The sequence below is a fragment of the Myripristis murdjan genome, chromosome 9 (genome assembly GCF_902150065.1).
Source record: "Myripristis murdjan chromosome 9, fMyrMur1.1, whole genome shotgun sequence".
NCBI lineage: Eukaryota > Metazoa > Chordata > Actinopteri > Holocentriformes > Holocentridae > Myripristis > Myripristis murdjan.
In genome coordinates, this window is record NC_043988.1 from 17868011 (window position 1) to 17895652 (window position 27642).

Consider the following 27642-nt stretch of genomic DNA (forward strand, 5'->3'; position numbering starts at 1 on the left):
CAAGAAATTTTACGGATACAGCAAAAGCAAATCAAAATTTTGATTACTTCTCTCCATTTCATTTGATTAAGCTATAAAATGACTAGAATATATTTTTGTGGATATTTTTTTTTCTTTTCTTTTCTTTTCTTTTTTTTTTTTTTTTTTTGAGTCGGACTAAACAATTTCAACCTGGTTAGGGTTAGAGCAGCACTTTGAGTTGTGTAACCTGTAATGGATAGGCTATTTGTCATTACTTTTTTACATGTTATAAGCTACATAATAAAAACGTTTGTTTGTTCTGTTGGTGTTGCTGACATTTAAGAATATGTGATAGACTATACAGGAGCAAACATGTCAGGGAAAGCAAGATCTAATATAATTTATAGTCATCATGATAGTCATATTTATAACAGGGACGTGGGTAAGGTTTGCGCTGTGCTCCTAGTCCTATTCACTTTCTCTTTTTTCCCCCACACCAGCATTATACCATCTCCCACATAAGTCAGTCATTCCCATTCCCTTCCACAACTCAAACACACCTCCACACATCTGTTTACTAAACACTAACCACTGTTCACTAAACTAGTCACCTGTCATAATCAACCTCCTCTGCTCAAAATCAAAAACATTTTAGTGTCTGTCTGCACAGGAAGGACCTAACCAAACCGCACCATGCCTGTTCCAATTTGTCCCATGTCTCGATATGAACCAACACCTGTGCCAGGAGCACAATGCTGTGAAAATATATGAAATATGAGGTTTCAGCAACACACAGGGGATTTTAATCCAGACACTTTGGGGCCCCAACACTGTTCCATCCCAGGCTGCAAATAATAATAATAATAATAATAATAATAATAATAATAATAATAATAATAGTAATAATAATAATTATAATAATAATAATTATAATTATAATAATTGTGGTCATTTTTATTGCAATGTCAGACTTGAGAAGTGTTGACATGAGGTGAGATTTCAGGGCACTGCACTGGTTGGTCAGAGGATGGCCGGGGCCCTGAAGGCAGCACTTCCTCCACGGCCAGTATAAAGCTCTCCATCCCCCGGCGGTGTGTATCGTTAGCCCAGCTAGCTGTACACCAGGCCACAGCGGCCGGTGCATCCTCCGCTTCCAGCCATGGCGTTGGTTACTCTGCAGCGGTCCCCGACCCCCAGCGCTGCATCCACCGCCAGCACCACAGCCACGACCGCGGGGGAGGTAAGTCTCAACCTGAGTACATTTTTAAAAAATAAAATAAATAAATAAATGAAAAAACGATACCCCGGGTATGGTGAGGTGTTTGTGGAAACGACAAGGATGTGGGAGATGATGCTCGAGATAGGCCCGCTGAATGAAGCTAAGCTAGCGTCTTTAGGCAACGTATTATGCTAGGTGGCTGGCTAGCTAGCATCCGTTTTTGTTTGTTAATAAGCTAAAACGCAAACGATTCGCCGGCCACCACATACACTCATATAATTAAGTCCTAGATTTGTTTGAAACCGGTGTACATAATATCCAGAAATTTGGACAAGCTTTGGTGTTAAAGCATGACCAAGTCGCTTAGGTTAGCAAGTTTGAATGGTAGAAGCTGTAGCTAGCTGTTTATGGTGTGATTGGCTGACATTGCATGTAATGTAGTTATTTTCCACCCCTGGACATGACACATCATACACTTTACCCTGCACATTACAAGCACTACAGCAACTGGCTCGCTGCTGACGGTGCTGCAGTCCTCCCACTGCTAGCTGCATCTTAGTCGTGTTATTACAAAATGTGAAAATTGTCAGTAGTAGACCAGTAGCTTGGTCTTGCTAAGTTGTGAGGGGGAAATGGTCGTGGACTCTCCCCAGGCGAGGAGACAGGCAGTCAATAACACACGTTTTATCCATGTAATGATGTTGCCTTGCCTTCGTCCTTCTGACAAGGAAAGGGATTGTTGGGCTTTCCATACTGGTAAACACTTATGTGGGAAAAGGGACTAGCCCTAAACTCTTGTTCCTAGTTAAAGCTTAGCTACGGAAGCTCACGGTTTGAGCTTTTCAGTTTCTGGTCACTAACGAGCAACTATCATTCGTCGTGTTCCCCACTGAGCTGTGAACTACAAAAGGTGATTTCCCTTTGACATTTTATACGACTGCAGTGAATGTGACTCCCAGACAGAGCGCTGTCTGTAATCACACTGTTTTCACCACCAGATGGGTGCGCTAACTACCAACTAGAGACAAGGAAGCTCACCTCAATCCACCCTGTGTGACCGCACAGGCAAATGAGACTTGAAATCTGTAGGTGGATTTATTTGTATCTCTACCTGTGTTTAACTTTGAGTTACAACTGCTGGCTGTTGTCAAAATGAAGTTTGGTTTAAACAAAAAAAGATAACATTGGATCACTAGTGTACAAAACCACACAGTTGTCAAGGTGTATAGCTATTACCTATTGCAATGACATCCACCCTGTTAATATTGGTGACTTAGTTTGACAGGGTTCAGTCAGATGTTCCCTTAACTCCCTGTCGTTGTGGTCCAGCACTGTGGTGAGGTGGGACAGCTCACAGGAGGCTGCTGCAGCTATGATGTCATCTACTCATACGGGGGGTGGGGTGGTGTAGCTGCTTCTGTAGAGAGGGGAGGGAAAGAGAATGGAGGTAAAAAGGAGATTATTTCACCCTATTCAATAGAGTGCTGTCAAGTTCTACAATATCACACGGCTACAGACTGTCTTTCTCTGCTTGCAGTTATTTTCCCTTTTTCCCCTCCCTTTTCTGTATATTGCAGCCTGCCGCTGTTTTTCTCGTGCTGCTGAGTTATGCCTGGACCTTCACTTGTCATGCCTGCACGTTGGCGGTGATAGGATTACCCTGACAGTGAACCGCAGCATGTCTTAAAACACTTAAACTTACCCTTCCCTTGTTTCAGTGGCCAGCCCACAACTCACGAGGACACTGAACATGTAGGCAAGGCATTATTGCTGTCACAATTTTGATTGTATTCATCAGACATGGATGAAATGGTCTCCATGAAAGTTCATCATGGTTAGTATCACATCTGCACTTTTGGTGCACCGCCTAATATGGCAAAAGGGAACCTGCTTGTTAACATTTTACAATCGGTGTAACACTGGCTCACTCCCTCAGCTAGAAATTGAGTGTCTGCTCCAGCCTCCCTAACCTTTACTTTGTCTGCTGCCTTTGAGGTTACAGTTAACCCTGTGCTATGCCTTTCCTATACTGTGAATTCTGCGGTGAAACTTAGTGACTCTGTTCTCACTATTTAGTGCAACTCACCTTTCTGAGGGTGGAAAGTGTGTGAACACATATGAGGTGTCATATAATTTTATTAACATTTATTAGGCTGTGTTTCTTCTTATAAAGGTCATGGGACAATTACACAGTTTGCTCTCACTGAATTGCCAGAGTTGGGAGTATCTCTTTTAAAAAAAAAAAAACAACTGTAGTGTGGGTTGTAGAGAACATGTTCAGTCTGTGCTATACCAGCACTGAGAATTGGTGCTAGCTTAGTTGAGAGAAACAATTGGAATGCTTTCTGGTCTTGTGCTGTAAAACAGTTTTTACATTAATATGTTATAGAAAACAGAACACACATGTCATCTAACCAATCTATTTACATATAAAGGCTTGTGATATGGCAAAATATAGGTGAGCCTATAGGCTTACAGTGTTTGCTAATAATGCTATGAAGATATAGTATTAAATTTGTAAGAAATTTCCTTCTTATCTATATTGCAGGATTTTGGGAGCGATGATGAACGGCGAATAAATCAGAGGTAAGTGTGGTTTTAGGACCTCCCCTCAAATGCTGCAATGTGCATGGTAAAGAAGGCCAAATATAGACATGTGTTGTTACCATTGATTGGGTGCATCTTGTTTGAGTCATTTGAGGAAATCTGGAATGGTAGCAGACTGGTTTTCATTAACAAGACAGCAACTGACTGCCAGTGTAATAAAACATCTGTTTGTCTGTCTGTGTGTCAGAGTCATCAATACCTGGTAGGTAACTGTAAATGTCATGGCATCCTGAAGGCTCAATGGAATAGGATAGAATAGGGTGAACCTTATGAATCCCCTGTCAATCAAGTAGCCCGACAAACTATGCAAAATATGGAGGAAATATGGGGTTATTCTGAGTCTTGACACAGACAGTATATCTATCAAACTGTAGACCTACCTGTCCAAATCAATGGGTATGTCAATTGTTTTTTATCCACTGAGTTTAGAAATCTAGTTGAGGAAACAACTTATTTTCTGTCAAGTCACTTAAACTGCCTCTGCTGCACTGCACATGTATATTAAAATCTGTGGCAGTAGCTTTGTTATGTGAAGTGTATTGCTCTGATGTCTTTGAATTAAAGGTAAGTACTTTTACAAATTGTGACAGAGTGACTCAATTGTGTTGGAGTCTGACAGAGTCAGCTTTCTGTGCAACTGTTAGAAGTCAGTAGCAGAGTCCCTGGGGCTGTTTCAAGTAAGAGCTGTTTCAAGTCAGGAACTTTTTCTTTTTATTATGCAACCTACTGTATTTATAGAATTTCAGCTGGAGTTTTGAGCTGTGTGACCCAAATGTGACCTACATATGTCAGTTTTCAGGGGGAAATGGGTCATGTTCACCAAGCCAGAAACGTCTTCTTGCTTCTTAGTTTTCATCAAACTAAATGTTTCTCTCGGTATTATTTTCCAGTTACCATGCATGTGAATGAGGTTCGATCTGGTTAGTTAATTTGCTTCTGATGGTTTAATAACAAAGGCTAGCTAAGCATCGTCTGTATGTTATGGTATGCTTCTATATGGGAAGTTTCACCTCTGATTCTGTTACCTATATTAATCTCCTCCTGCAAGACTGTTGATAGTAGGAAATGGCAATGAGGAGTGTATATCTCAAATGAACACAAAAAATGGCTGCTGGGTATACTTTTGATCTCAGGCTTAGAGGCTTAAAGGGCTCAGGCTTCAAAATCAGGCCTAAAGCCTGCTATTCAATCACTTGATACCCAGGATCATTCATTCAGTGATTTAACAAATACCCATCTTCTGGTAGCCCTGAATTTAAAAACAAAAACTACTACCAGGTGATAGCCAGTGAGACAAATTGGAGATCCATCAGTCGCAAATTTAGGTATCTGGGTATTGAAAGTGACCCACTGAAATTCAATGAGTATGGAGTGGTTAAGTTTTGAAAAAGCAAAAGTTTTGTGGCTTTGTAAATTGAACACATTTAATGCTGTCTGAACAGGTGTCATTCAGGTGTCAGTAGCTCAGCTCTGCCCTGACAGCACTATAAGTAAGGCTAATCTTATCACCAGTAAGTCCACTGGTCTTTACACCTGAAGCGGGGCATACCAAGTGTGAAGAAAACTGATGGGTACTTTTGATGTGACTACCATTGGAAGCCAAGAAGACACCTTCATGTAATAAAATGTCAGTGGAGAGGTTTTGGGAGCATGACGCGTTCTGCTGTCTATTTTTCTACATTTTTCAACCTATTGGACGATTGGCTGGCAAGCATTCTGTTCCGGAAATTGCTCAGAAAGTCCCCCTTATTGTCAACATACATAGGAAGACCATACATACTCTGAATGTCCTAGGTGTCTAGTTTGTGGTTCTAAAGTTTCATGAAGTTGTGATTATCCTAAAGGTCACAATAGATCCCTTTTTTTATATATATAGTGATGTCACGTTTCAAAAAATGGTCTTAATACAATGAAATGCCTACTATTGGGGGCTAACATCATCATACATGAATAAAATTGGGCTCACTCAAACCACAAGGGTCTCAACTTTCCAGTCAAACCCAATTTATGCAACTCCAAGACTGTTTAGGCCCCCGTTTGCACAAATACACCATTTTAGAATAGGCCAAAATAACATTAGTACTGCATGCAAAAACCTGCATGGTTTGTGCCCCAAATTGCATGGGATTAGAAGAGAGTGGGCATGTCTGCAAAGGGGAGACCCATGGATGCCCATTTTCATTCAGATATCTTAAGGTCAGAGGGGGAATCCTTTGAAAACTGCCATGCTAGATTTTCCCACGCTTAAATTTAGCCTAAATTTAGCCTAAATTTAAAAATATAGCACCCTTGCCAACAACCTGGCAGGGCATGCTAGGTACTAATGGATTTCTTGGGTTATTGATACAGTATTATTACTTTAACCCAACTCAAAAAATCAATAAAATTATTGGGAAAAAAAAGTCAGCATTACTGAAGTGAATTGATTTTATTATTTATTTATTTATTTATTTATTTATTTATTCATTCATTCCACACAGTGTAAAAGCTTCTCTGGGTGAGAGCGTCAAGTATTTGTATCATAGTTTTTTTTACTCTTCTTTCTTTCCCAACAGGGCTGTCAGACATATTCGGATATCAAGGCTCTTGTGGGCTCCTTGTTGAAGCTCCTGCTTTTAACGATTCCACTCACCTTTCACAAGATGAAAATTGAATTATATGAACCATTATGCACCCGGAATACATAAATATACAAATGTTTTTCTAACTTTTCACTTTGTTTCTGCAGTTTTTCATAAATATTCATTACAGCCTTTTAAAACGTTTTCATAGTCTGGAGGTCATGGGAAGATCTTGTGATGTAGTAAGATTTCAACCAAGATTTGTTGTTTAAACCTTCGATTCAATTCATCTGAGACTAAGGAAGATTAAGTAGAGGTGCAAAGCATAGGCTCGTAAAGCAGTGTTGTGATCTTAAGGTAAAATGCTATCAGTCAAAGCAAATAGGTCATTGTAAGGATGCAGTTTTCTGTCAGTTATGTAATCGCTTTGCAATGTCCTTAAGCAATGCATGTGTGCAGGAATGATCTATGCATGATGCAAGTCTCATCTTGCCTCCACATTGCTTCAGTTTGTCGGAGGCCTCGCAAGCTGCGTTATGCAATTAAACTGCTAATAAATGCACATCTTATATAATTCAGCGGATTGAAATTTCTTCTGACAGGTAAATTTATGTCTTAGCTCACAGTGTGCTCACTTATAATGGTAGATAGATAGCCGTTAGCCAAATTAATGGATTGGCAGACAAGGGAGTGTATTTGCACTTGCTGTTCTCTACTGAACTTGATAATGATGACAAGTCCAAGGGGTTGATGAAGGCCAACATAAACATCATGCAGGTGTCAGCGGCATCGCACCAAGGAATGATTTCATCTTACAACATGGTACACAGCAGAGTTAGGCAAGAAGCAGAATTAGACTAGAGGTGTGTGTGTGTACTGTGTGTGTGTGTACTGTGTGTGTGTGTACTGTGTGTATGAGGTGTGGTGCTTGGAGTAAGGAGGGGGGATTTAGCATGGAGGCTAGGACGGGGACTGCAGATTATGAGTTTCACAAACAGGAGAAAAAGTTTTATCTCATGAGGGTAACTCCTTTTTTCTAATGTGCATTCCATTTGAACTTGGTGCAACGCTTTTTCATTCAAAAAGCACACTTGTCAAGACTGAAGGTGATAAAAATGTCATATGTCCGTTACATAATATATACAGCTTGTTCTGTGTGGATTGGAATGTAGGAGGTGTTTGTGTAATCGAGTAGAAAGTTCGGCAGACACAACATGCCCCAGAGGGACCAGGCCTTTATTGTATGTTGTACTTTCCTCAGTAACATTGATTCCATCTCTCCCCTGACACCTGAGGAGGTTCGTTCCTCCCTGTAGTCTCTCCCCACTCTCCTTTTTACCCCTTTCAGTGGTGTCAGTGAGAAAATGCCATCATGATGCAATCAGCAACCCCAAGAGGAGTTTTTTTTTCTTCCATTGTGCTGGTGTGTGCAGAACACTCTGAAACCAGGAATAAATCACACTACTGACTGCTCCTGTGCAGCTCCTGTGTAGTGCGTCCTCAGTGTAATCCACTGCACTTGTCACCCACACCTGGTGATTCAGCGCATTGGCTTAGAGGACATCTGGTGCTGTTTGGCTCCATCCAGGTCCATCTGGCCTTTGCTGCAGCGGTCTCTGTGCCCTAACCCTGACACGAGCACCTCCATTATTCCCACCTGCTGCTTCTAAAGCTGGCCTCAAATATAGAGCCTACAACCCAGTCCCTCCACCACTGGACGTACCTGACATGTTCAGCTGTCTGAGTTTCTACCTGCAGCCAGAATCAGCCAGGAGATTATCTGCTAGTAAGCATTAATCAGCCTTTTTTAAGCACAATTACAAGTGTAGCCCCGGTGTTCACATGTTTCTAAGCATAGAGCGTGATTCAGAATATGTTATGAATATGAATATGCATATGTTTGTACACATGAGAATGTGACTAGGCCTATAGCCCTGACCATTCATATGCACAAACTCCTGGTAGTAGAAAAACAAAATTGTGGCTATAATGGCTTTACTAGGCTGCACCACAAAAGAGCAGACATTAGGATAAACTTGAGAACACAAAGGAGGAATTATTTGTTAAGCATGCACATCACAGAATTAATGCCAGCATTAAAATATGTTAAACACATACAGATGGGCCATCTAAGATCACAGTTAAATCATATCCTGATAATGCAAGCTGTGGCTGTCTTTGCTGTTTTAGAAGGTTTAGATCATTAATTACATAGAGAGCACAGATTTAAGGACCATGGCAACATCCTACAGCAAATGAAGTCCTTTTTGTAGACTGCAGTTTCTCTTCTTAGACCTTTTTTTCTTGACCTCTGGACCACTTGACCGCTGTCCTGATCTCTCGAGACTGCATTAACAGCTTTTGCCACCTGCTACCAGGGTACATCCTGTAATTTCTAAACCATGTCTGAAGTTTGCAAATGTTTGGTGTTGCCTACTTCATGCACAGGTGTTTCTGGCCCATTGTGTTTCACTTTCTCTGCAACAACATCTGTGATGGGCCAGTAAAAGGAATGTTGTTTACTGTATATTTCCAGTCTTGGGCATTCCTTCATGTCAATTTGGCCAGGCATGAGCACAGTCACATAGAACAAATAGGACCAGTGCTGATTGTGATCAGCTATGTGTATCCACATTTAATAATACCAGTCTTCTTGAGCATCTTGGCAGTTTCTGCACACATTTAGAACTTGTTTTTTGCTCTTTTTGATAAAAGAGCTGTAGGTTTTACAGGTTTTGTCCTGTTGTAAAGGAGGAGATGGGACTATCTTGTTATCTGTGTCGCAGAGCTATCGCTCATGTCTATGTCAGCAAATCCCTCCAGATTAACAGAGTAGTGCAACCAGTGTCTGTGTGTGCTTGATGAGAGAGTGAGAGTGAAGAAGACAGTTAAGGCCTCCATAACTAATTTTTTGGCTCAGTTTCTTTTTTCTTTTCTTTTTTTTTTTTTTTTTGCATGTCCATTCCACAGTTATATTACTGTTATTTTTTTCTTCTCAGCTATGTATTTCCCTTAAAATTTTCACCACTCCAAAACCAACAACTTGTTGGATAAATCTCTCAGAAACAATCAATCACACTTCCTCTTTAACCTGCCATTGTACAATCTATGAATATAACACATTGTGTTCAGTTAGCAGTAGATTGGAGTGAGTGACATGCAGCACTAGCCACTTAAAGGAGAGAGACAAGATAATCCCTCCTTTATAAGCTTGAGTGTAATGAGATTTGGGAGTTTTGGGAGATTTGCCAGTACTCGCTGCCCTTTCCATCCATGCTTGGCCCATGTGTGAAGCTCCCTGGTAGCACTGCCTTGGATTCAGTTGACCCATAGCATGGAATGCAAATCAAGACATCCCATTAGGAAGTTCTGGGCAAAATTCCCCTGTCGTCTTTTTGTCCTCTCCATTTGAGCAAGTGGTCTAGCTTGCCCCAGCAAGAGAGAGCGAGAGAAAGCTTTACTATCAACGTTTTGGAAAGCTTCTTTCTGTTGGACAGCAACACAAGATCTTGGATCTGGACATGTTTTGCATTGCTAAAGTTGGAACCCCTTGCTCACTTTCTGTCGAAAAGTAGGCCATTGTTTGGGAGCTGTTTTGGACCCGATGGAGGAGGACAGTAAACAATCACAGAGTTAATGCTCAAGAAAGAGGAAATCCAAAGCCTGAATTCCACTGGATTCATTGCCCTGCCTAGCCTTCTCTCTGTGTGTTTGCTTATGTGCATATCTGACAGCAGATGGGAGTTTGACTCTGTTTGTGTGTGTGTGTGTATGTGAGAGGGAATGCAAGATTGATTGCGTTTCTGTAGGAGGCTGCATGTCAGTGTAGAGCCTGAAAGAAAGAGTGAAATTGACTGTTTTTTGTTGTGTGCGGGTGAGTGTGCATAGTCCATGCTGTATGTAAAGTGAGGGGTTAAGAAAGATTGACAAGAGGGAGAAGGCAAACACGGCCCTCTCTGCCTCAGGGTGCGGGTGGAGACTCTGCAGCAAGTCCCTCCAGGCAGGAGTCTGTACTCTTCCCTCACTGCCCCTCTCGCTCACCCACAAGGAGACGCATACATGAGGGAGGAGAAGACAGAGGGAGTGGCGTGTGAGCAGTCGGCTCTTTTCCTCTAAACTGCACAGATGAGCGCAGTATAACGGTCAGTCAGTCTGTCACTCAAAAAGTGTCGGCCAAGACCTGACACAGCCTCTCATCTTTTGCGCTTTGCACTGTCGCTGTCTCTGGAAACTGAGGAAGAGGAGGTAGCTTGTACAGGACACGCCTGGGTTTGCTCCAGTCAACAGGATGCATCTGGTTCCAGAGTCCATTGAGGAGGCAGTGATGAAGATGCTACCTTATTTTGTGGAGAATGCTGTGCTGACCCAGAGCGAGATACACCGCATGTGAGTCAAGCGAAGTAGGGTATGGGAACTACTAGCAATAAGGTCTCTGATTAAATTTGCCATCCATTGATATAAAACTTCACAAAGATTAGGCCAACTTCCTATAAGCTTGCCAGTTGTGTTCAGTTAAGCAATCATCTGATGATTGCTTACTGTCAGTGTTCACTGCAGTAATTCGCTGTAACACCTGTAATGCCGTCTCGTGAATTGAGTTTTCCTGATTATTTAACTACAAATTTCTGAGACAACAGTATCAGAGCAATAACAGTGCTTGCCTGAATGATGTGAGATATTGGACTACAATAGAAATAAGCTGGAATTGTGATTTAATAGGATGAGGAACACAAAACTCTGTATTATCCTGTATTTGTTACACTGTTCATTTGTATGACCTAATATCTTTTAGCTTCAATGGGAAGAGCCTCTGGTATTGCCTGTCCATGTATTATCGGTACTGTAGGTTGTAATCATGTGGAATCATTGGCAGCATTTCTGTCTTTGTTTGTCTTGATAGCAGAGGTATTTTTAGCCCTGGTGTTTGTGGGGAGGCTGATAGCAGGGTGCTGGAGGGCAAGAGACACCAGAGCCGTGGCTATTTAATTAGGTTGCTTGAGTATGGCCTACAAAGCAGTGGGACAGCTTTTGATTTACGCAGAAGTTTCACACATCCTCAGATTTCACAAGAATGCACCTTTTTGAAAGGTTTGTGCCGGATAAGTTATCAGGTGTCACACTCTAAGCCTTGTGAACCCAAATTTGGCCTACTGGCTCAAATAGGTGGAAGGAGCAGGAGGGGGTTGCACTCAATCCTGTCGCCTTCACCTACCTCCTGCTACAGCGGCTTTTACCTCATAATATCCATCATTCCCTGACATGAGAACCTCCTGACAACCTCATAAATCTCTAACAGAGGACAGACAGACAAAAAACCCAAAAGTGAGACAAAAGCTCTTGTGATAAGTGTCCACCCCCATGCTATGTCACTGTGTAACTTTGTTCCTGTGGCATTGTGGGTGGAGGATTTTATTGTGAGGCGCACAAAATGGAGTATATTGTTCCTACAGAATCATCTATTTGGCCCAGGCCTACGCAGCACTCTGAATGGCTCAATAAACAGTACATAAGCAATAGATGTACATGTAGAATGTGTGTGTCATATCCTGTTCTGAGAGCTGATTGTGGATCTTTTACAAAGAGGAGAGGGGTTTATTGTTGGTTCTTAACCCTAATCATCCCCAAAAATGTGATGCTGAACATTTTAACACATTGACTCATTGTAGACTGTGTTAAACATAGGGTCTCAGTTGTACCATAATAATTTATTTTCAACAATGTTTTGTCAGACATTTTACCTTGATCAAAAAATTGCAGCTCTGGCAAATTGGATAGTGCACTTGGCCATATTGTAATTTCGATAATATTTTGATTAATTGTTCAGCCCTAGTTGAAAGTGCATTCATAAACAATTTTTAAAATTTAATTGTATGGCTAGTGTTTTTAAATTGAGTTAGTTGAGTTTTGTTTCTGAGATCCCTGTTTGTCCTGGTGTTCATTCCAGGTCCAGTTGTAGGAGGTGTTCTGGTTTAAGACAGCCACTTATAGTGACAACATACATTATATCATACTGTATGATGATATACTGACAACATTGAAATCACAGTGAAATCACAGAAATTTGTAGTGAGCAATAAGGCCAGATACTGAATTTCCAGCTGATTAATTGCACACAAAGGAGCCATTGTAAGGGCAATACCATGGTTTGCTACCTGTTTGGAACTTGTTTTGCCCAAGTCTCTCATCACTCTTGTACCTCCTTAATGACATTTGCCAGAGTGCACACACAGAACACATGAGTACACATTCCACCCTCCTGCCAGGTGGATTGGTGGATGTGTTCAGATCAGATCATCTTTTTGTAAGCACAGTGAAATGGAATGATGGAAGGCAGCCTTGTGGAAACACCTCACTTCTACTTGCTGTGCACTTCTGTACTTACCCATGCAATCGTCATATCACTCAAAAGCTCCTGGATTTTGAATTTGGGTGTGAATCGTTAATGCTACTTTTGTATGTGGAATATTAAGGATCACAAGCAACTGTACTTAGGTCAGTTATTTAAGTCTGTATTACATTAGGCCAAGCCAGCAGAGACTTGAGAAGTCAAATCAGAATGCAGTTCATGCACCAGCAAAGAAAGCCAGATAAGCATTCGGGATCAAAGCTTGATTCATGGCTGCTGCAGACCTGAAGTCTCCACCTCTAACGTGGCAGCTGGGCTTTTCCACTTGGCTCTTGTGGTAATGCACTGACAGCAGACATCCGTGATTTATGCTCATCTCATTGCCTGAACGGAGGAACACTATCAAAACTGAATATTTCATTTTTCTTGTGTCCCAATTCTCTGCATCCACTCACTGTGCACTGAATAAAGAACAATGACTCTAGAAAACAGGTGGGAGGCCGTCCCATTTGGAGCCAAAGTGCTGAGCTGCGTCCCTGCAGCATGGTTGCCTGATGCAGTGCTTGTGTGCTTTGTAACACTTTTTACTCCTGTCTCCCATCTGTTTTGCAGCCTGAGCGAGAGCTTCTTTATGGTGAAAGGTGCTGCACTCTTCCTTCAGCAAGGCAGCAGTCCCCAGGGCCAAAAAGCACATCCCCACCACAAACATGCAGGTGAGAACCACAGGGCATGGCTCCAACAACGCACAGCTGGAGTTCATGTTATTGGGAAAGTGCTTTATATATGTACATATATATGTCCTCAACCCAAACTGTAGCTTTGAGCTCATCAGCCTCAGACAGTCAGGGTGTTATTTAGTCAAGGTTATGGAGCGCATTTGTCTGATGAGTTAATGTGCTCTATAACACCACAGCAGATGTTTGTAGCTGAGGTGAGGAGCGGGGACATCACCTCGTTGATTAGCGTGTTCCAGACGTATAGCTTAGGCAGATTAGTGTGTAAGTACAGTGCAGGCACAACTTCTGTTCACAATTAAGACAGGGCCCATAGCGTTTGTTTCACCTATCTGTCCTGACTTTTCTAGCTTTCTTGATGGGTGCACATGTTATTCTTGGTTTTAAGTTATATTCCAAAGTTTTGGGCACAAATAACCTTTTTCCACATTACCCAGACTGTCGCAAGATGTTCAATACCACTCCGAAGCTGTCTTATTTACACAGTATGTCATATGTATTTGAAATACACATATCGGTAAAAAACAAACAACAAAAAAAGTGAGAGTTGTCTTCCTATACCTTCAGTGGGGCATGGATCACTGTGGTTCCACTGCCAAGACGTGTATTTCAAATTCACATGATACACTCTGAAAATAAGACAGCTTTGGAGTTGGTGTAAGATTTATTTTTTCATTTTGATGGAGCTAGGCTAATGACTCCCATAGACGTCAGGTCTTTATGCTAAGCTAACACAAAATGCTACCCATAGTAAGGAACTGTTGGATGTACAGAAGTGAAAATGGTATCTTGTCTCAGTCTGGGAAAGTTGGGAAAAGCGCTGGAGTATTCCTTTAAGTTTTTAGGACTTTTGGTCATACATTTGCCTCAGGCACATATAGCATAATAAAACAAACCTTAGAAATCATTCAAATTATAAATCAATCATTAAGTCACTAAATGAGTAATTTCTCGTTATATTCAGAGAAAGACCTATGGTGTGTATTATGTGTACATGCACTTGTGTTTGTTGCTTTAATTGTTAGTGAATTGAGTTGCAGCTGTTTATCACACCATGTACATCAGCTGAACAGAAGGACATTGAAGTTAGGCTGGTGGTTTACTTCAAGTGTTTACAAATAATTGAAAAAAGAATCTAAGGTCCTGCTGACAGCCAGTGGCTGTAAAAATTTCATTTGAGACCAACTTTTCTCAGTCAGCAAGCTTGTTGGCTGGCCACGCGACAGCTGGGTTTCCATGGTCACCCAGCTCTAAGGAAATAAATGGCCTCTGGTGACTTGTTGATCATGTTGCTCACAGTCTGAGTGCACAGGAAAAGTTGGTTTTGGGGAAATGAGCTGACTGAAGTAGGCTATTTTCAAAACCTCTGGCAAATGTTTCAGAGACACGGGGTTGGCATGATGGGAGATAAACAGCAGCCACCAGCCAGATGCTGCCAAGTCTTTGGCTTTGGCTGGCAGCTTTGTCTACTATACCAGCCACTTTTTCAGGTAATCCACCAATTTGCAGGTCTTGCTCTGTTCTCAGAAACATTTGGCTGGGGAAATAGTTTTGGGATTTCCCAGTGACTGTGGTCTGTGACATGACTCAATCAAGCTGCTTGCCAGAGCTATTCCTGCTCCATGAGCTGGAGTCATTCTGTCACAACAGCGGTAACAGGGATGGACGCTCAGTTATAGCCTAGGCAAGTTCAGGCATCTCTGATGCGCATAAACCTGTCTACCAAGGTCAAAACAACAAAAATAGTAACACTTGATTGGGACAGCCCATTGCTGAAAAGGAGCTATCAGAGGACAAAAAGTTGATGTTCAACAACATGTCACTCGACTATATGGTGCATCTTGTCAGACAATGTAACATGAACCCAGAGCTTAGCCTAATCCTAACCCCAACTTTAACCTGACCATATTTCTAACTTGAAACAAAGGCCTGAGGTTAACCCTTTGAAACCTGAGCAAATTGAACTGATTTCTTTCAGAATCATGGGAAAAAGACAATGAGCAAACTACCAAGAACCACCTGAACATTTGCAAGAAATTAGTGAAATGTTCAAAGAAAATCACCTGGAAATTAGCTTTAAAAAAAAAAAACTATACTTAGAATTATTATAATTATATATTCAAAATTATATTACAGAATTTTTTTGTCAGTTTTCAGGTAATTTGATTTTAACTTTTTTCTGTTGCTTTATTTCAGGTCATTTTCTTGTGGGTTTTTTTTTTGTGTGTTTTCCCCATTTTCAAGTAGTTTTCCTGTAACTTTTTACTAATTCCTTGGTAATTTTTTGGGTCATTTCTTGTCAACTTGCTCATTAACTTGCTTTTTTTCCCATGTTTTTTTTTTAACTCAAATGAATCTGCTCAGGTTGATCTATGGACTTCTTTTCACACATTTATGAGTATCACTTAAAACTCTGAAGATTTTTTACATTTTATACTCGCCTGATAGATGAACACATGACTATTCAAAAAAAGTTTGACCAGAAAAACCAGGCAACATCACAATAATCTGTGATGTCCTACCAGCATGCAGCCCAGCCCAGATTGATAGTTACTGGAAGACTGACACTGTGGATTTACCCAATGTTGGTCTGAAACATTTCATCCAAGTGAGACAGTTTCCAACAAGAAAAACTGTCACAGTCATCCTCTCCATTCGTCATCCAATTTTTCTATTTTCTCTGTAAAGCTGCACTGAGTATGGAGTGAAGTGTCTGTACTGCAGTAAAGGCATTATTTCAAAGCTGAAATCCAGTGTTGTCAGTCCAAGCTACCAGCTGAACTGGCCTGAACCACCCGCATGATAGCACTGACATGTGATTACAATTGTCTGTAGATTTATTTATGTTTCTCAGTATGACAGAGTGCCTCTGAGTTGGACTGCCTACGGAGAGCTCTCATAGCTTCCAGCTGTTGTTATTCGCAACAGATGCCAACTTGGCTACCATATACGTAGAGCTATTTGAACTGTGGCCCTGCACACACTGTACTTTTAAAATATGTTGACACATGTTGACGGGTCATGCAAGATTTTCACTTAGAGCAGCAGGTTATGGTGTTGGTGGAATAGTTTTTCAAATGTTATCCTCTGTATCACGTCTGGCGGGCTGACACATGCTGCATGAAATTGGTTCCAAACTTGCCACAGAGGATAAATTAATCTGAGTTTGAGTTACCTAACTTTATGATGTAATTACAAGGTTTTAGGAAGTGAGTTTAAAATCTTAAACTTGGTAAGCAGTGAGGAGTGATTCATAAGAATTGTGACATTGACGGTGTACCTTCAATTTCTTTGAAAATTCTGATTTATTTTTTAAAATTTTCAGTGGATTTTAGTGTGGATCTGTATAAAAGAAAATGCTCCAACATGTGTGCAGGAGAGGTAGGAAGCCCGAGGTTTATATAGTGACCACTCCTAAAATTCATACATTTCAACATAAAAATAATCACATGGAGCTAATTATAGGATGAACAGAAAAACAAACAAACAAAACAGTTACACCCAGTTGACAATATGAAACAACAGTAGAGATGATTTGATTGTTTTGTTTTTTCATCATTAAACTAGAAGGTTTCTGAAATCAGGCTGTTCAAAATATTCAAATGTCTGCATAGCCAAGTAGAAACCTGTATTGTAAAGGATGTGTTTTTCATGAGACCGTGAGTCATGTATTACTGAAGGTACAAGACTAAAGAGAGAGCCTGTCACTTTCTGTTTCTTACTGGAGGCTGTAATTAAAACCAGCCAGGATCTGTCTACCTGTTGTGACATAGATACATAGATGTGCTCCCTGCTAACAGCCTCATAAATGGTGCTGTTGGCAGAGCTGTGACGTAACCTCCCTCCACACCCTGCGTTATTATTTCACTTCCCTGACTTACCTGGCACGGCAGACAGCAAGAGCTGTCAGCAGAACAATGATCAAACCTGTACGTGTGGTTTCTCAGGTGATCTATTTTCTCATAACAAGAAGGAAATATATTTCCAATTCATTGCACCACATAGCATCAACCACATATTTCAGCTGACAATAAACAGGCTATATCATAATTTCCAGGAATCACTACTAGAGTACACTTCAGAGTTGAACACTAGGGAGCACTGTTTCTTCACATGCCTCCACCAGACTGGAGTAATGCCTTAAATTACATCAGCTCATTGTGTATTCCCTAGCATGCATTAAGTTCTCATTAAAATTCTCACTCAGTATGGCTGAAGTGGAATAGGCTGGATCCTCTGTGGATCTTTTGTTTCAAGTCCAAACTAATCAGATATATAACTTTGTGTATGTATAATCATGTGACCCCAAACAGCCAAGGGTTGTCATGTTTGCTTTATGATCTTTCTTTCCCCAACAGGCGACTTACCTCAGCACCTGCAGGTGATGATAAACATTCTTCGTTCAGAGGACAGAATCAAACTGGTGAGAGACAACGTACATGCATACACACACACACACACACACACACACACACACACCAGTGACTAACAACCTGGCACCCCGTCATAGCAAACCTTCCTGAATGCATTTTATTGTGTACTTAAGACTCTCATTTGCTCACTATAATTATTAGCTCATGAGAGCGTGCTTGAACACACTCAAGAGAGCATTACCTAATGTTTCCATGGTATGTGTTTGTTTGTGTAAAATCGTTTTTGTTAGTTTTATGTTTACCACCGATGTACTCTCACGTTTTGAGGACTCGGTCACCCTGTTAAATTCAGTTTGTAGCTTGAGTTTATTATCAGATATCACTGTCAGTGCAGACTGTCAGCCATTAGTGGGATCTCCAGAGTATTGACTATGATTTAGAATGAAAAAGTAAAATTTTGAGCTCACAGTCATGGGGCATGCTTGTTAACCAGCAGTCCGGCTTCATTTGAATGAAATAGAGTTCAACTGATATGAGATGTTAAAAGGTGTGTCTGTATCCATATTTTTGTATTGAAAGTGCAGATAGCTGTATTTTGTGCTTTACAATATTCATGCTACAATTCAATTTGAAAAATCACTGTCTGTGAAATGGCATTGCAGTCCACACAAATGATCATTGATGTTTTTACAGTCGGGACAATAGCTCTTTAATAAGGCAGGGTGACCCACCAAATGTAATCAGTGATCTGGAAGTGAAATTACAACCAAAATTGATATTAAGGTCTTTCCCTTTCTCTCTGAGAAAATAAACTGAATATGGTATTTTTTATTTATTTTTTTATTTTTAAGCACATATGTACCAACCACTGCTGCCAACTGCTACTGCAAAAACTCAGCAGGAAACATTGGTACATCTGGACTTGAACTAAATTGGCAGGGCAGAACGGCACAGGACGTTCATGTAATGTGTGTGTGCGCGCCCTGTGCAGGCGGTGCGTTTGGAGAGCGCATGGTCGGATCGCGTGCGGTACATGGTGGTGGTGTACACCAGTGGGCGACAGGACACAGAGGAGAACATCCTGCTGGGAATGGACTTCACCAACAAGGACTGGTATGAATGGAGCCGCTGTGTGTGTGGTTGTATGAGTACTGCATGCCAGACTCGTTAAAGGCAAACACGATTTACTCCATTGAAGGACTAAGAAATTATCAATCAAAAAACAGTATGTATGCTGTGCTGCTCGTGTGTATGAAGGTGTCCCTCTGGTGCTCTTCATTTTGGGATCCTGCTCCTTTAGCATTATAGAAGAAATCTGAGTCATTCAAGAGGGAAATTAATCTAAAATACCTTTTAATATCTCATGGCTGTGTGATGAAGGCCTTAATGGCTGAAATGTGTAGGCATATTTTTTAGCTAAACAGCCATGAGATATTAAAGGCTGTTTAAATTTGTTTCCCCCTGAGTGCCTCAGATTTCCTCTGCAATTCCAGAGTACCAAATTAGATTTAGAAGTTATCAGAGCTGTCACAGGCCTTGGAAATTGTTTAAAGTTGGCGGAGTTGAAGGGAAAAAAAACAAGGAAATTAAAGGTTTTGAACACAGATGAATTGCTTTGAGTAATTGTTTTTTGTAAAATTAAAATCCTGCAATCAGTTTATATTCTGTGAAAAACTCTGCGATGAATGTTTGTTGTTTTACAACTGTGATTTAAAATGTAGGATGTCACCAACATTTTTTGATAGAGATGGCATTTTAACTGTCATCTCTTACCCCTAGGTTTTACAGTTGTCCTGAAAGTCAATGAAAAGTGCTTAAATTTGATGTCCAAGTGAATGTGGCAGTCCTGATCCGTGTTATGTGAGGACATGACATGAGACAGATGTGGCACATAAACCGAATCACCGTGACATTGCGCTAACAACAGCCACTCTCTGGGTAGAAAACTGGCGGTTCATTTGATTTGCAGAGGCTTGTGAGATCAGCAAATTTGATTATTCCTGTGGTCATTATTCAGCCGTAATTGTAACATTCAAAGATATACAGTTAAACAAGATGCTCTGAGAAATCTCACGTCTGACAGGATTATTTTATGATTATGTTATGTTTCAGTGTTGCTTAGCCAGCGTCTTTTAATAAGACAAACTGTAATCTGAAAAATTTGAGCCCCTCTCCACTCTTTACCATTATGCTGCCCTGCCAAACACAACAAGTTTTCACCCTTTTGAGCTGAAATTTTACCATAGCTGTTATTTGTCTTTTTGCCTCGGTTTGCTCCATGTCATGTAACATTTATGTATGAGAACAGAGGTTTTCTATCTGGAAGTTTTTATGAACAATTATTGTGATTTGATCTGTATCAGATAACTTTTAACAGAGGAAAACTGATGTGTTTTCTTGATTCTTATTCTCCTGTCTATCCCACCAGCAAAAGCTGTTCCATCGGCATGGTGCTGCCTCTGTGGAGCGACACAAAGATCCATCTGGATGGAGATGGGTGAGCTCTTAAGTCTCAGTCTTACCCTACATCTGCATCTTAGACTTAGAGTGATCATAATACCACAATATTGTAGAGAGACAGGTAGACGTGTGGTAGATAGAAAGATCAGCAGGAACGTAGGTGGTGTGTGCATAGATACTTCAACTTAGAGGGAAGTACAACTATCAGTATCCACTTCCTCCAGCTCAGTAATAGTATTGTATTAAGTGTAATCATATCCTGTAATAGATTAATGGTGCTCAACTCAGGGAATGACCATCTGTTTCGTTCACTCCTCAGGGGGTTTACTGTGAACACAGCAGGTCGGACTCATGTCTTCAAACCTGTGTCAGTACAGGCGATGTGGTGAGTAATAAGCAACCTATGGAGCCATGGTGGCTGTGTAGAAAAGTTTTGGACGATGAATCAGTCTCACACACAACAATAAATCCTCTGATTGCACGTTATAAACATTTGTGTCACTCCATCGGCTGATATACAGCTGATCCCCGCTGCCACCTGCTGGTACAGAGAGGCATGTGCATATTAGACACAGAGCATACCCAGATTGAAAACACCGAGATCATTTGATTATATTTAACAGAATTAGCCACAGGGTTCGAAAAATTAAATATCTCTGACTCAGAACATTATTTTATTCAATCCACCACAATCTAGGTCAGCTCTGCAGGTCCTGCACAAGGCATGTGAGGTGTCCCGCAGGTACAACTACTTCCCTGGAGGCATGGCCCTCACCTGGATGGGCTACTATGAGAGCTGCATCACTTCAGAGCAGAGCTGCATCAACGAGTGGAATGCCATGAAAGACTTAGAGACCACGCGGCCAGACTCGCCCACCATGTTTGTTGACAAGTCAGTGAACACAAATCTACTAAGAGCAAACCTATTGACTTTCTGTTTAAACAGTCTGGAATATTTTAGGAATAGCTACTTTTGTGTGAGAGCTGTCTAATTTGATTTTAAATGAGAATTTATCTCTGGCAGGCCTTCAGAGAGGGAAAGGACAGAGTGCCTTATTAAAGCCAAACTCAGAAGCATTATGATGTGCCAGGATCTGGAGAATGTCACCTCCAAACAGGTAAAAGGAACATTCATGCAGATGAAAACCAAAATTTCTCATTTCCTTTTTTTTCTTTTTTTGCAAGACAAACACCACGAGACAGTCAGAAACAATCTATCTAAGACAATGAAACATTTTGTCAAAGAACAAGAGAACAAGGTGATGGTTTTGTGTGCTGATATGATGTTGTGCGTGTGCATGTGCGTGTGTATGCATACATGTATCCACGTTCCACACTGTCAGTCTGGGATCTGTTGGTCTATTGGGTTGATGTGTGAAGGGGGGCCAGAGTACTCAGGGAAAACACCAGAGAGAAAAAAGAAGAAAAAGGAAAAGGGGGGAGGGGATAAATAAGTAAATAAAGAACTACATAACACTACTAAATAAATATATACTAATACGAACCCCACCTTTGTTGCCACCAGTGCTACTACAACAGCCACCACTACTACTAATAGTAACAACTAATTCAAGGGATACACTGGCAAAATTTCTAATTTCTTTTGGCAATTTGATTTTTATTGTAATTTTGTATCTTTTCAGCACATAAGAAATTACAATAAAGCAAATTTGTTCATATTAACACATTTCACACATTATTCATATACTGTATATACATTTCCACAGTCTTACTACATAGCCACATTAATATTTCATGTAAACACAACTTAGATCTCTTATTTTTTTTTCCTCAAACTGAGCTTCTTGGACTTGTAACGCACTGTATATGTGAGTCACTCCCAATTAGAAGAATTTTATTCTAATTCTTTGTAATTGCTTCCTTGCTGGCTGCAAATAAGTAGTATTGAGTTACTTGATAAGTAAATTACCTGTGTATTATCCAGTCCCTCTGTTCCAATGCCAAAGGACAGCCCAGTATAATTCTGCAAGATTTGGGTATTTTATATCTTGTACTGTACCCAAACAAGTTATAAAATGCTTTTTAATAAGAGATGCACCAGTCAAGTTACAGCAGCCATGTTCCTAACAACAACAAAAAAGACAAACTGTACAAAAATATCTAAACACAGATCATCTTATAATGTAAAATACTTGATGTTGATGACCGAACAGAGCTGTCTCTCTGTCAGATCCGCATAGAGCTGGAGCAGCACATGAACTGCAACCTGAAGGAGTACAAAGAGTTCATCGACAATGAGATGCTGCTGATCCTGGGTCAGATGGACAAGGCCACGCTCATCTTCGACCACCTCTACCTGGTGCGGCACCCGATATCACCTCTTTTTAATACAGCAAAGCATTTTTTGCATGGTTGATTTATGCAAAAAGCTTGTATAGATCGATTCCCTCCTGTCCATCCCAGAGAATGACTAATTTTGCATGTGAAAGAATTGTTTTTGGAGAGAGAAGAACAATCATACAGAGCAGAAAAAGAATGCTGAGTGTAAACAGTATTTTCTTTCATTTGTTTGTAGGGATCCGAGTGGAATGCATCTAATTTGGAGGAACTGCAGGAGACAGGGTAATTTATTTTACGTTGTGGAGGAGAAAAGATAACCTCATTCAAAACATATTTTCATTATGATCTGGGCATGTAAGAATGTTGTTGATGAGATCGTGTCCATTAATGTAATCTTTCCTCCCCAGGGTGGGATATATCCTCAATGTCACCAGGGAGATAGACAACTTCTTTCCAGGCACATTCAGTTATCACAACGTACGTGTTTACGATGACGAGACCACTGACCTGCTGGCTCACTGGAATGAGACGTACAACTTCATCATTAAAGCAAAGTGAGTTCTTAACGGAACAGACGTATATAGGTCAATTGTGTATTTCTAGAGACATTATATAGACACGTAACTGGAGACATGTTTGTTATTCTTTTACTTAAACTGTCAACTTGTTCAATTTCCCACATTTACATCTTTGTGAGAGCTAAAACACAGAACACAAACATTGTGATGATGGGAGCTAATCCAAAAGATTACCTTTCAGCATTCGCTGGTTATGAAGTTTGCTAAGAGAAGTGGTCACAAAGTCTTGCATACACATTAATTTTTAAATAACACTTAAAAAAAAAAACTTTCATTAAAAACCTCGAAAAAATCCAAAGTGAAATAGAGAAAAAAAGAACCAAGCCAGTTTTCTTTTCTGGAGTTGAATTTTCCTGATTCTCCCAAATAGGAAGAACCGCTCCAAGTGTCTGGTCCACTGCAAGATGGGCGTCAGTCGGTCTGCCTCCACAGTCATTGCTTACGCAATGAAAGAGTATGGCTGGTCACTAGAGAAGGCTTACAACTTTGTCAAGCAGAAAAGAAGCATCACACGACCCAACGCTGGTTTCATGAGACAGCTGGCGGAGTATGAGGGTATCCTGGATGCCAGGTACGGCCCTTTCCAAGCACACTTGCGGTTTGCGTGGGTGTTTGTTTGTGTGTGCTGATACTTTGATAGTAGTAAAACTCTAAATAGTGTTGCTTTCATTTTGTTTCATGGTCCACGTCTATTGTTTATACTGGTTCTTTGTTCTCAGTTGACCTAATTTATGACTTCTGCTCTCCTCCTGTCTTTTGTTTTTTTAATACTTCCAGTAAACAGCGTCATAACAAGCTGTGGCGTCCAGACCCAGACTGTGAGATGACAGAGGGGCAGCAGGGGATGGCCCAGTGTTGTGGAGGGGAGGAGGCGGGTCATGTGACCCCGGAGCCAGGGATGTCGCCCTGCTGTGAGGAGGCCCTGTCTGACAAGGGTGCGGCATGCCTCACCCCATGCAGGACTGTTGCACTAGAGATAGACCCCGCCTACAACAACTACTACTTCCGCCGGCTCTCTGACTCGGCCCTTGACAGTGAACCATCAACCCCTGTGCGCGGTCCTCCGCTCCTGAACATGGACAAAGTCTTCATAGAAATAGAGGATGTGGAGCGGGATGCCCTGCTGGATGATGAGGCCTTTGAGGGGCGCGAAGGCCTGCCGTTACCCCACTTTGGACCCACAGGGGAGGGCACAGCTGCACAGACCTGCAGTCGTGGTCCTGAGCCACTGGAGGAGCTGCGTCTGAGGCTTGAATTTAGCACAGTAGAAGAGGAGGATGAAGAGGAGGTACAGAAGGAGGAGGCAGAGATGGAGGTGCTCATGCAGCCTGATGGTGGAGGGGGTGTGGGAGGAGGCGGTGAAGAAGAAACCCAAGATTTGGATGTAGAAGGGGATGCAGAGGGAAATGGGATGGATCTGGCAACCATGAATGAGAATTCCAACAACAACAACCACTTCAGCACCCCACATAACCTCAATGTAAGTTTGGGAAGTAGGCTTGAACATAATGTTGCATTATACAATTTGACGTCTACATTGTAATATATTTCAGAGAATGGATAACCTAAATTCCAAATTGGAAACATTCTTAGTCCTCTGGAGCGTTTTTAACTTCATAAAATCCATCTTGTAGGAATTACCCATTTCCCTCTGCCCCTAAAATCTTCTTTTCTTTCTGTATTTAGAAAAATGTTCCTTCAAACCCTCATCCAGTTGATCCTTCTGCACTGTCTTGGTGGGATGATCAGTCCAAGCAGAAAGAAGACAGTCCGGCCCTGGTTGCTAAGCTTTGCCTTAACCCCAATCCTCTTGAAGACCCAAGTGCTTCATGTTTGCTGTCCTGTACCTCTTCTGATGGCGTAGTTTCCTCAGCAGGACTGCTGTGCCCACGTAGCCCTCTGTGTGACCGTGCCAATTGTGCTGCCTCACCTTCTACAGCTCTACCTGACACTGACAGAGAGGGGAGGGCTGGACACTCACTGCATTCAACGGAGCCTGAGGATAGTGGTGAGTTGCTGGAAGTAGTGACTAAAAGTGAAGATCGGCAGTCCCCAGGAGCCTCTGAGGCTCTCCCTGAGTTGATGAAAATGGATTCTGAGGAAGAGAAGCCTGCAATGGCCTGCTACCTTGGTCAGCAGCAGGAGACCCTGCTGCAACTGCAGAGGTCTGGGCTGGTCCGCCGCCAGGCAGAGAGACTAGAGAGGCTCTCAGGTTTATCCCAGGAGGGACTCCCTTCTCTGCAGCCTTTTCATGCATGCCGAGAGCCCAAGAAGAGCTCTTTTCACAAACAAGAGGAAGAGGAGCTGTCAGGGTTCTCCGGGGACTTCCCTAAATCTTCTACGCCATGCCAAGTGCGGCTAGAGCCACTGGTGGTGCCACTGACCAATGACGCCTTGTTGGGGGTGGTGGGATCTGGGTTGCTCACCCCCACCTCCTCTCCTCACGGCTCCACCCTCACACGTAGCTCCAGCAGTGACAGTCTGCGCAGTGTGAGGGGGAAACCTGGCCTGGTACGTCAAAGGGCACAGGAAATAGAGGCCCGCATGCGTTTGGCAGGCCTAACAGTGCCCTCAAGGCTTAAACGGTCCAACTCACTGGCCAAGCTGGGCAGCCTCAACTTCTCCTCGGAGGATCTGTGCTCTGCCTGCTCCTCAGACGCAGGCACCCTCCTGCTCCTCTCCCTGTCCCCAGAGCCAGACCCTAGCCCAGAGTGGGACTGCCCCACCACCTCCGCCCAGCCTCGGCCTTGCAAGGACTGGCACACTCCAGAGAGGGCGCTACCAGGAGAGCCCAGAAGCTGACAGGAACAATGGAGATATGCTCCTGCACCCATCCCTTCATCTCTCACTTTGGGGAGACTGAAAAGGTTGGACAGATTCTGGAGAGGGGAGAGAGAGAGTTGATGACAATGTGTGTGCCAGTGTAATTGGCATGTCAATTAATGGAGCCTGCAAAAAACAATGCCAACCTTTGTTAGGAGGAGTGTTCAGTGTTGTGCCCAGAAACACACTCCTTTGCCACTTTGTTTCTGATAACTGCTGTTCACAGTGATGAGTCATATTGCTGTATCTGACAAGTGTGTAAAGCCATCAATTCACCTCTATCTTGGTTTGATCCATGGACACAAAAGTGCCTTACCTGTGAGACCAGAGGCACAGAGCTGTGTTTAGAGCTGCAGTATGAGAGGGTGGAGGACATTCTACAACCCTTTACAGTCTATTTTAAGCTGTTAGTTCCTGGTATCTACCAAATTATGGTATGGTAACCATTGGCACTTGCATTATTTTTACTTGTCTGGTACATAGTGGTACATTGAGCAACCTGAGTCACTCAGTGAGTCTTGGAAGAAAGCAAAGTGTTAAATAAGTAATTGTAAAGTCGCTTACCACACAATTTATGATTAGATGCGCGAGGGCTGTAAAATAAAGAGTTACCTCATGGTACATTCATGGAGCAGTTCTTTCTCAGACAAACACTGGGCTAGAGTTTTAATTCAGTTCATTTATTGATGTTGTCAAGTTATGTGAGGAAATTCATTTTGAACCCATATTACTGCAGAAATGTGTGTTGATGCATTAATGCATAACTGTATGTGAGTGAATGGGATGAGTGTAGAGAGAAGGTTTGGGCTTTCTCTTGCCAGAGGCACGTTCACTGTTTTCAAAAAACAGGACAGAAACATTTCTTAGTTTGTGGTTACTTTGCACTGCTTTTAATGAGTGGATACTGGTACACAACAAGCTATCTTCCAAAATAACATTAGAATAATGTTATTGACCCCATCATTCCCTACTATGTTTTTCGGGAATACACGGTGAGGAGTCACGCTGCATGGCTTGGAATCATCTTATAATGCGAGCACCTGTGGTGACAAAAGCGTAATATTTTGGCAGTCAAATCATATAATATGAAACTTAATTTTTTCCCCCAAGGTTAAAGCCTTCTGAACATCTTTGATATGATATAAAAACAAACAAAATATTCAAATCCAGATCTTCTGTACCTTATCATATTGTGTTAATCCTTGGGGATTGCCAACATTTAAAACTCATTTGTGCTCTTTGAAATATGGAAGACCAAAGTCCCATGGCTGTCCCAACAAATTGGATACATCATTGAAGCTGTACAAAATATGTGAATCATATTGTCAATCATGTAGTATTTAAACGCTGTTATACCTTTTTTGCACCTTTGGAAGAAACAAAAGAGAGGCTCAGTGGAGTCTTTGGGCTCATAGCTGTTAAGCTGTTGTGCTCATATCGTCAATGAATTTTAAAGCTTTTGTCACACTAATGTGACAGTGATCACAATAGGTTACTTCACGGTTTTGTAACCATTTTCTTTTTATATTTAAGTATGCAGTAACTTTTGTACTGTACATTTGCTGTAGTTTGAATGCATATTGCACTTTTTATGTTGGTTAAAATACTGTACTGTATGTGTTTATTATGGAAATAAACATTTCTTTTACATAATGTCACATATACCTCGTTTGTTCTTT

The 27642-nt window shown here is 41.5% G+C and overlaps 1 protein-coding gene across 3 annotated transcripts; it reads left to right on the top strand.

Moving 5' to 3' along the window:
* Nucleotides 1-1039: 1039 nt before the first annotated feature.
* On the top strand, nucleotides 1040-27617 carry ssh1a (slingshot protein phosphatase 1a). Of its 3 annotated transcripts, XM_030059624.1 has the most exons (16): nucleotides 1088-1201; nucleotides 2179-2265; nucleotides 3729-3766; nucleotides 13307-13407; nucleotides 17787-17851; nucleotides 18793-18914; nucleotides 20230-20298; nucleotides 20581-20646; nucleotides 20959-21153; nucleotides 21286-21379; nucleotides 22453-22581; nucleotides 22798-22844; nucleotides 22970-23116; nucleotides 23511-23711; nucleotides 23918-24620; nucleotides 24827-27617. In XM_030059624.1, exons 4-16 carry the CDS (start codon nucleotides 13326-13328, stop codon nucleotides 25940-25942), a joined length of 3036 nt encoding a protein of 1011 aa, XP_029915484.1. In that variant the 5' UTR covers nucleotides 1088-1201; nucleotides 2179-2265; nucleotides 3729-3766; nucleotides 13307-13325; the 3' UTR covers nucleotides 25943-27617. The 3 variants fall into 3 exon arrangements, with proteins under 3 accessions (XP_029915482.1, XP_029915484.1, XP_029915483.1); XM_030059622.1 differs by lacking the exon at nucleotides 2179-2265 and having other exon boundaries at nucleotides 1040-1201; XM_030059623.1 differs by lacking the exons at nucleotides 1088-1201; nucleotides 2179-2265; nucleotides 3729-3766 and adding an exon at nucleotides 9367-10734.
* Nucleotides 27618-27642: the final 25 nt, after the last annotated feature.

What these genes read in the sequence shown, in the direction of transcription:
- ssh1a (XM_030059622.1), top strand. Translation starts at nt 1,121, where the DNA reads ATGGCGTTGGTTACTCTGCAGCGGTCCCCGACCCCCAGCGCTGCATCC. An exon ending in GAGGAACTGCAGGAGACAGG is followed by an intron (nt 22,845 to 22,969) that starts GTAATTTATTTT and finishes TTTCCTCCCCAG; the next exon opens with GGTGGGATATATCCTCAATG. An exon ending in GCACCCCACATAACCTCAAT is followed by an intron (nt 24,621 to 24,826) that starts GTAAGTTTGGGA and finishes TTCTGTATTTAG; the next exon opens with AAAAATGTTCCTTCAAACCC.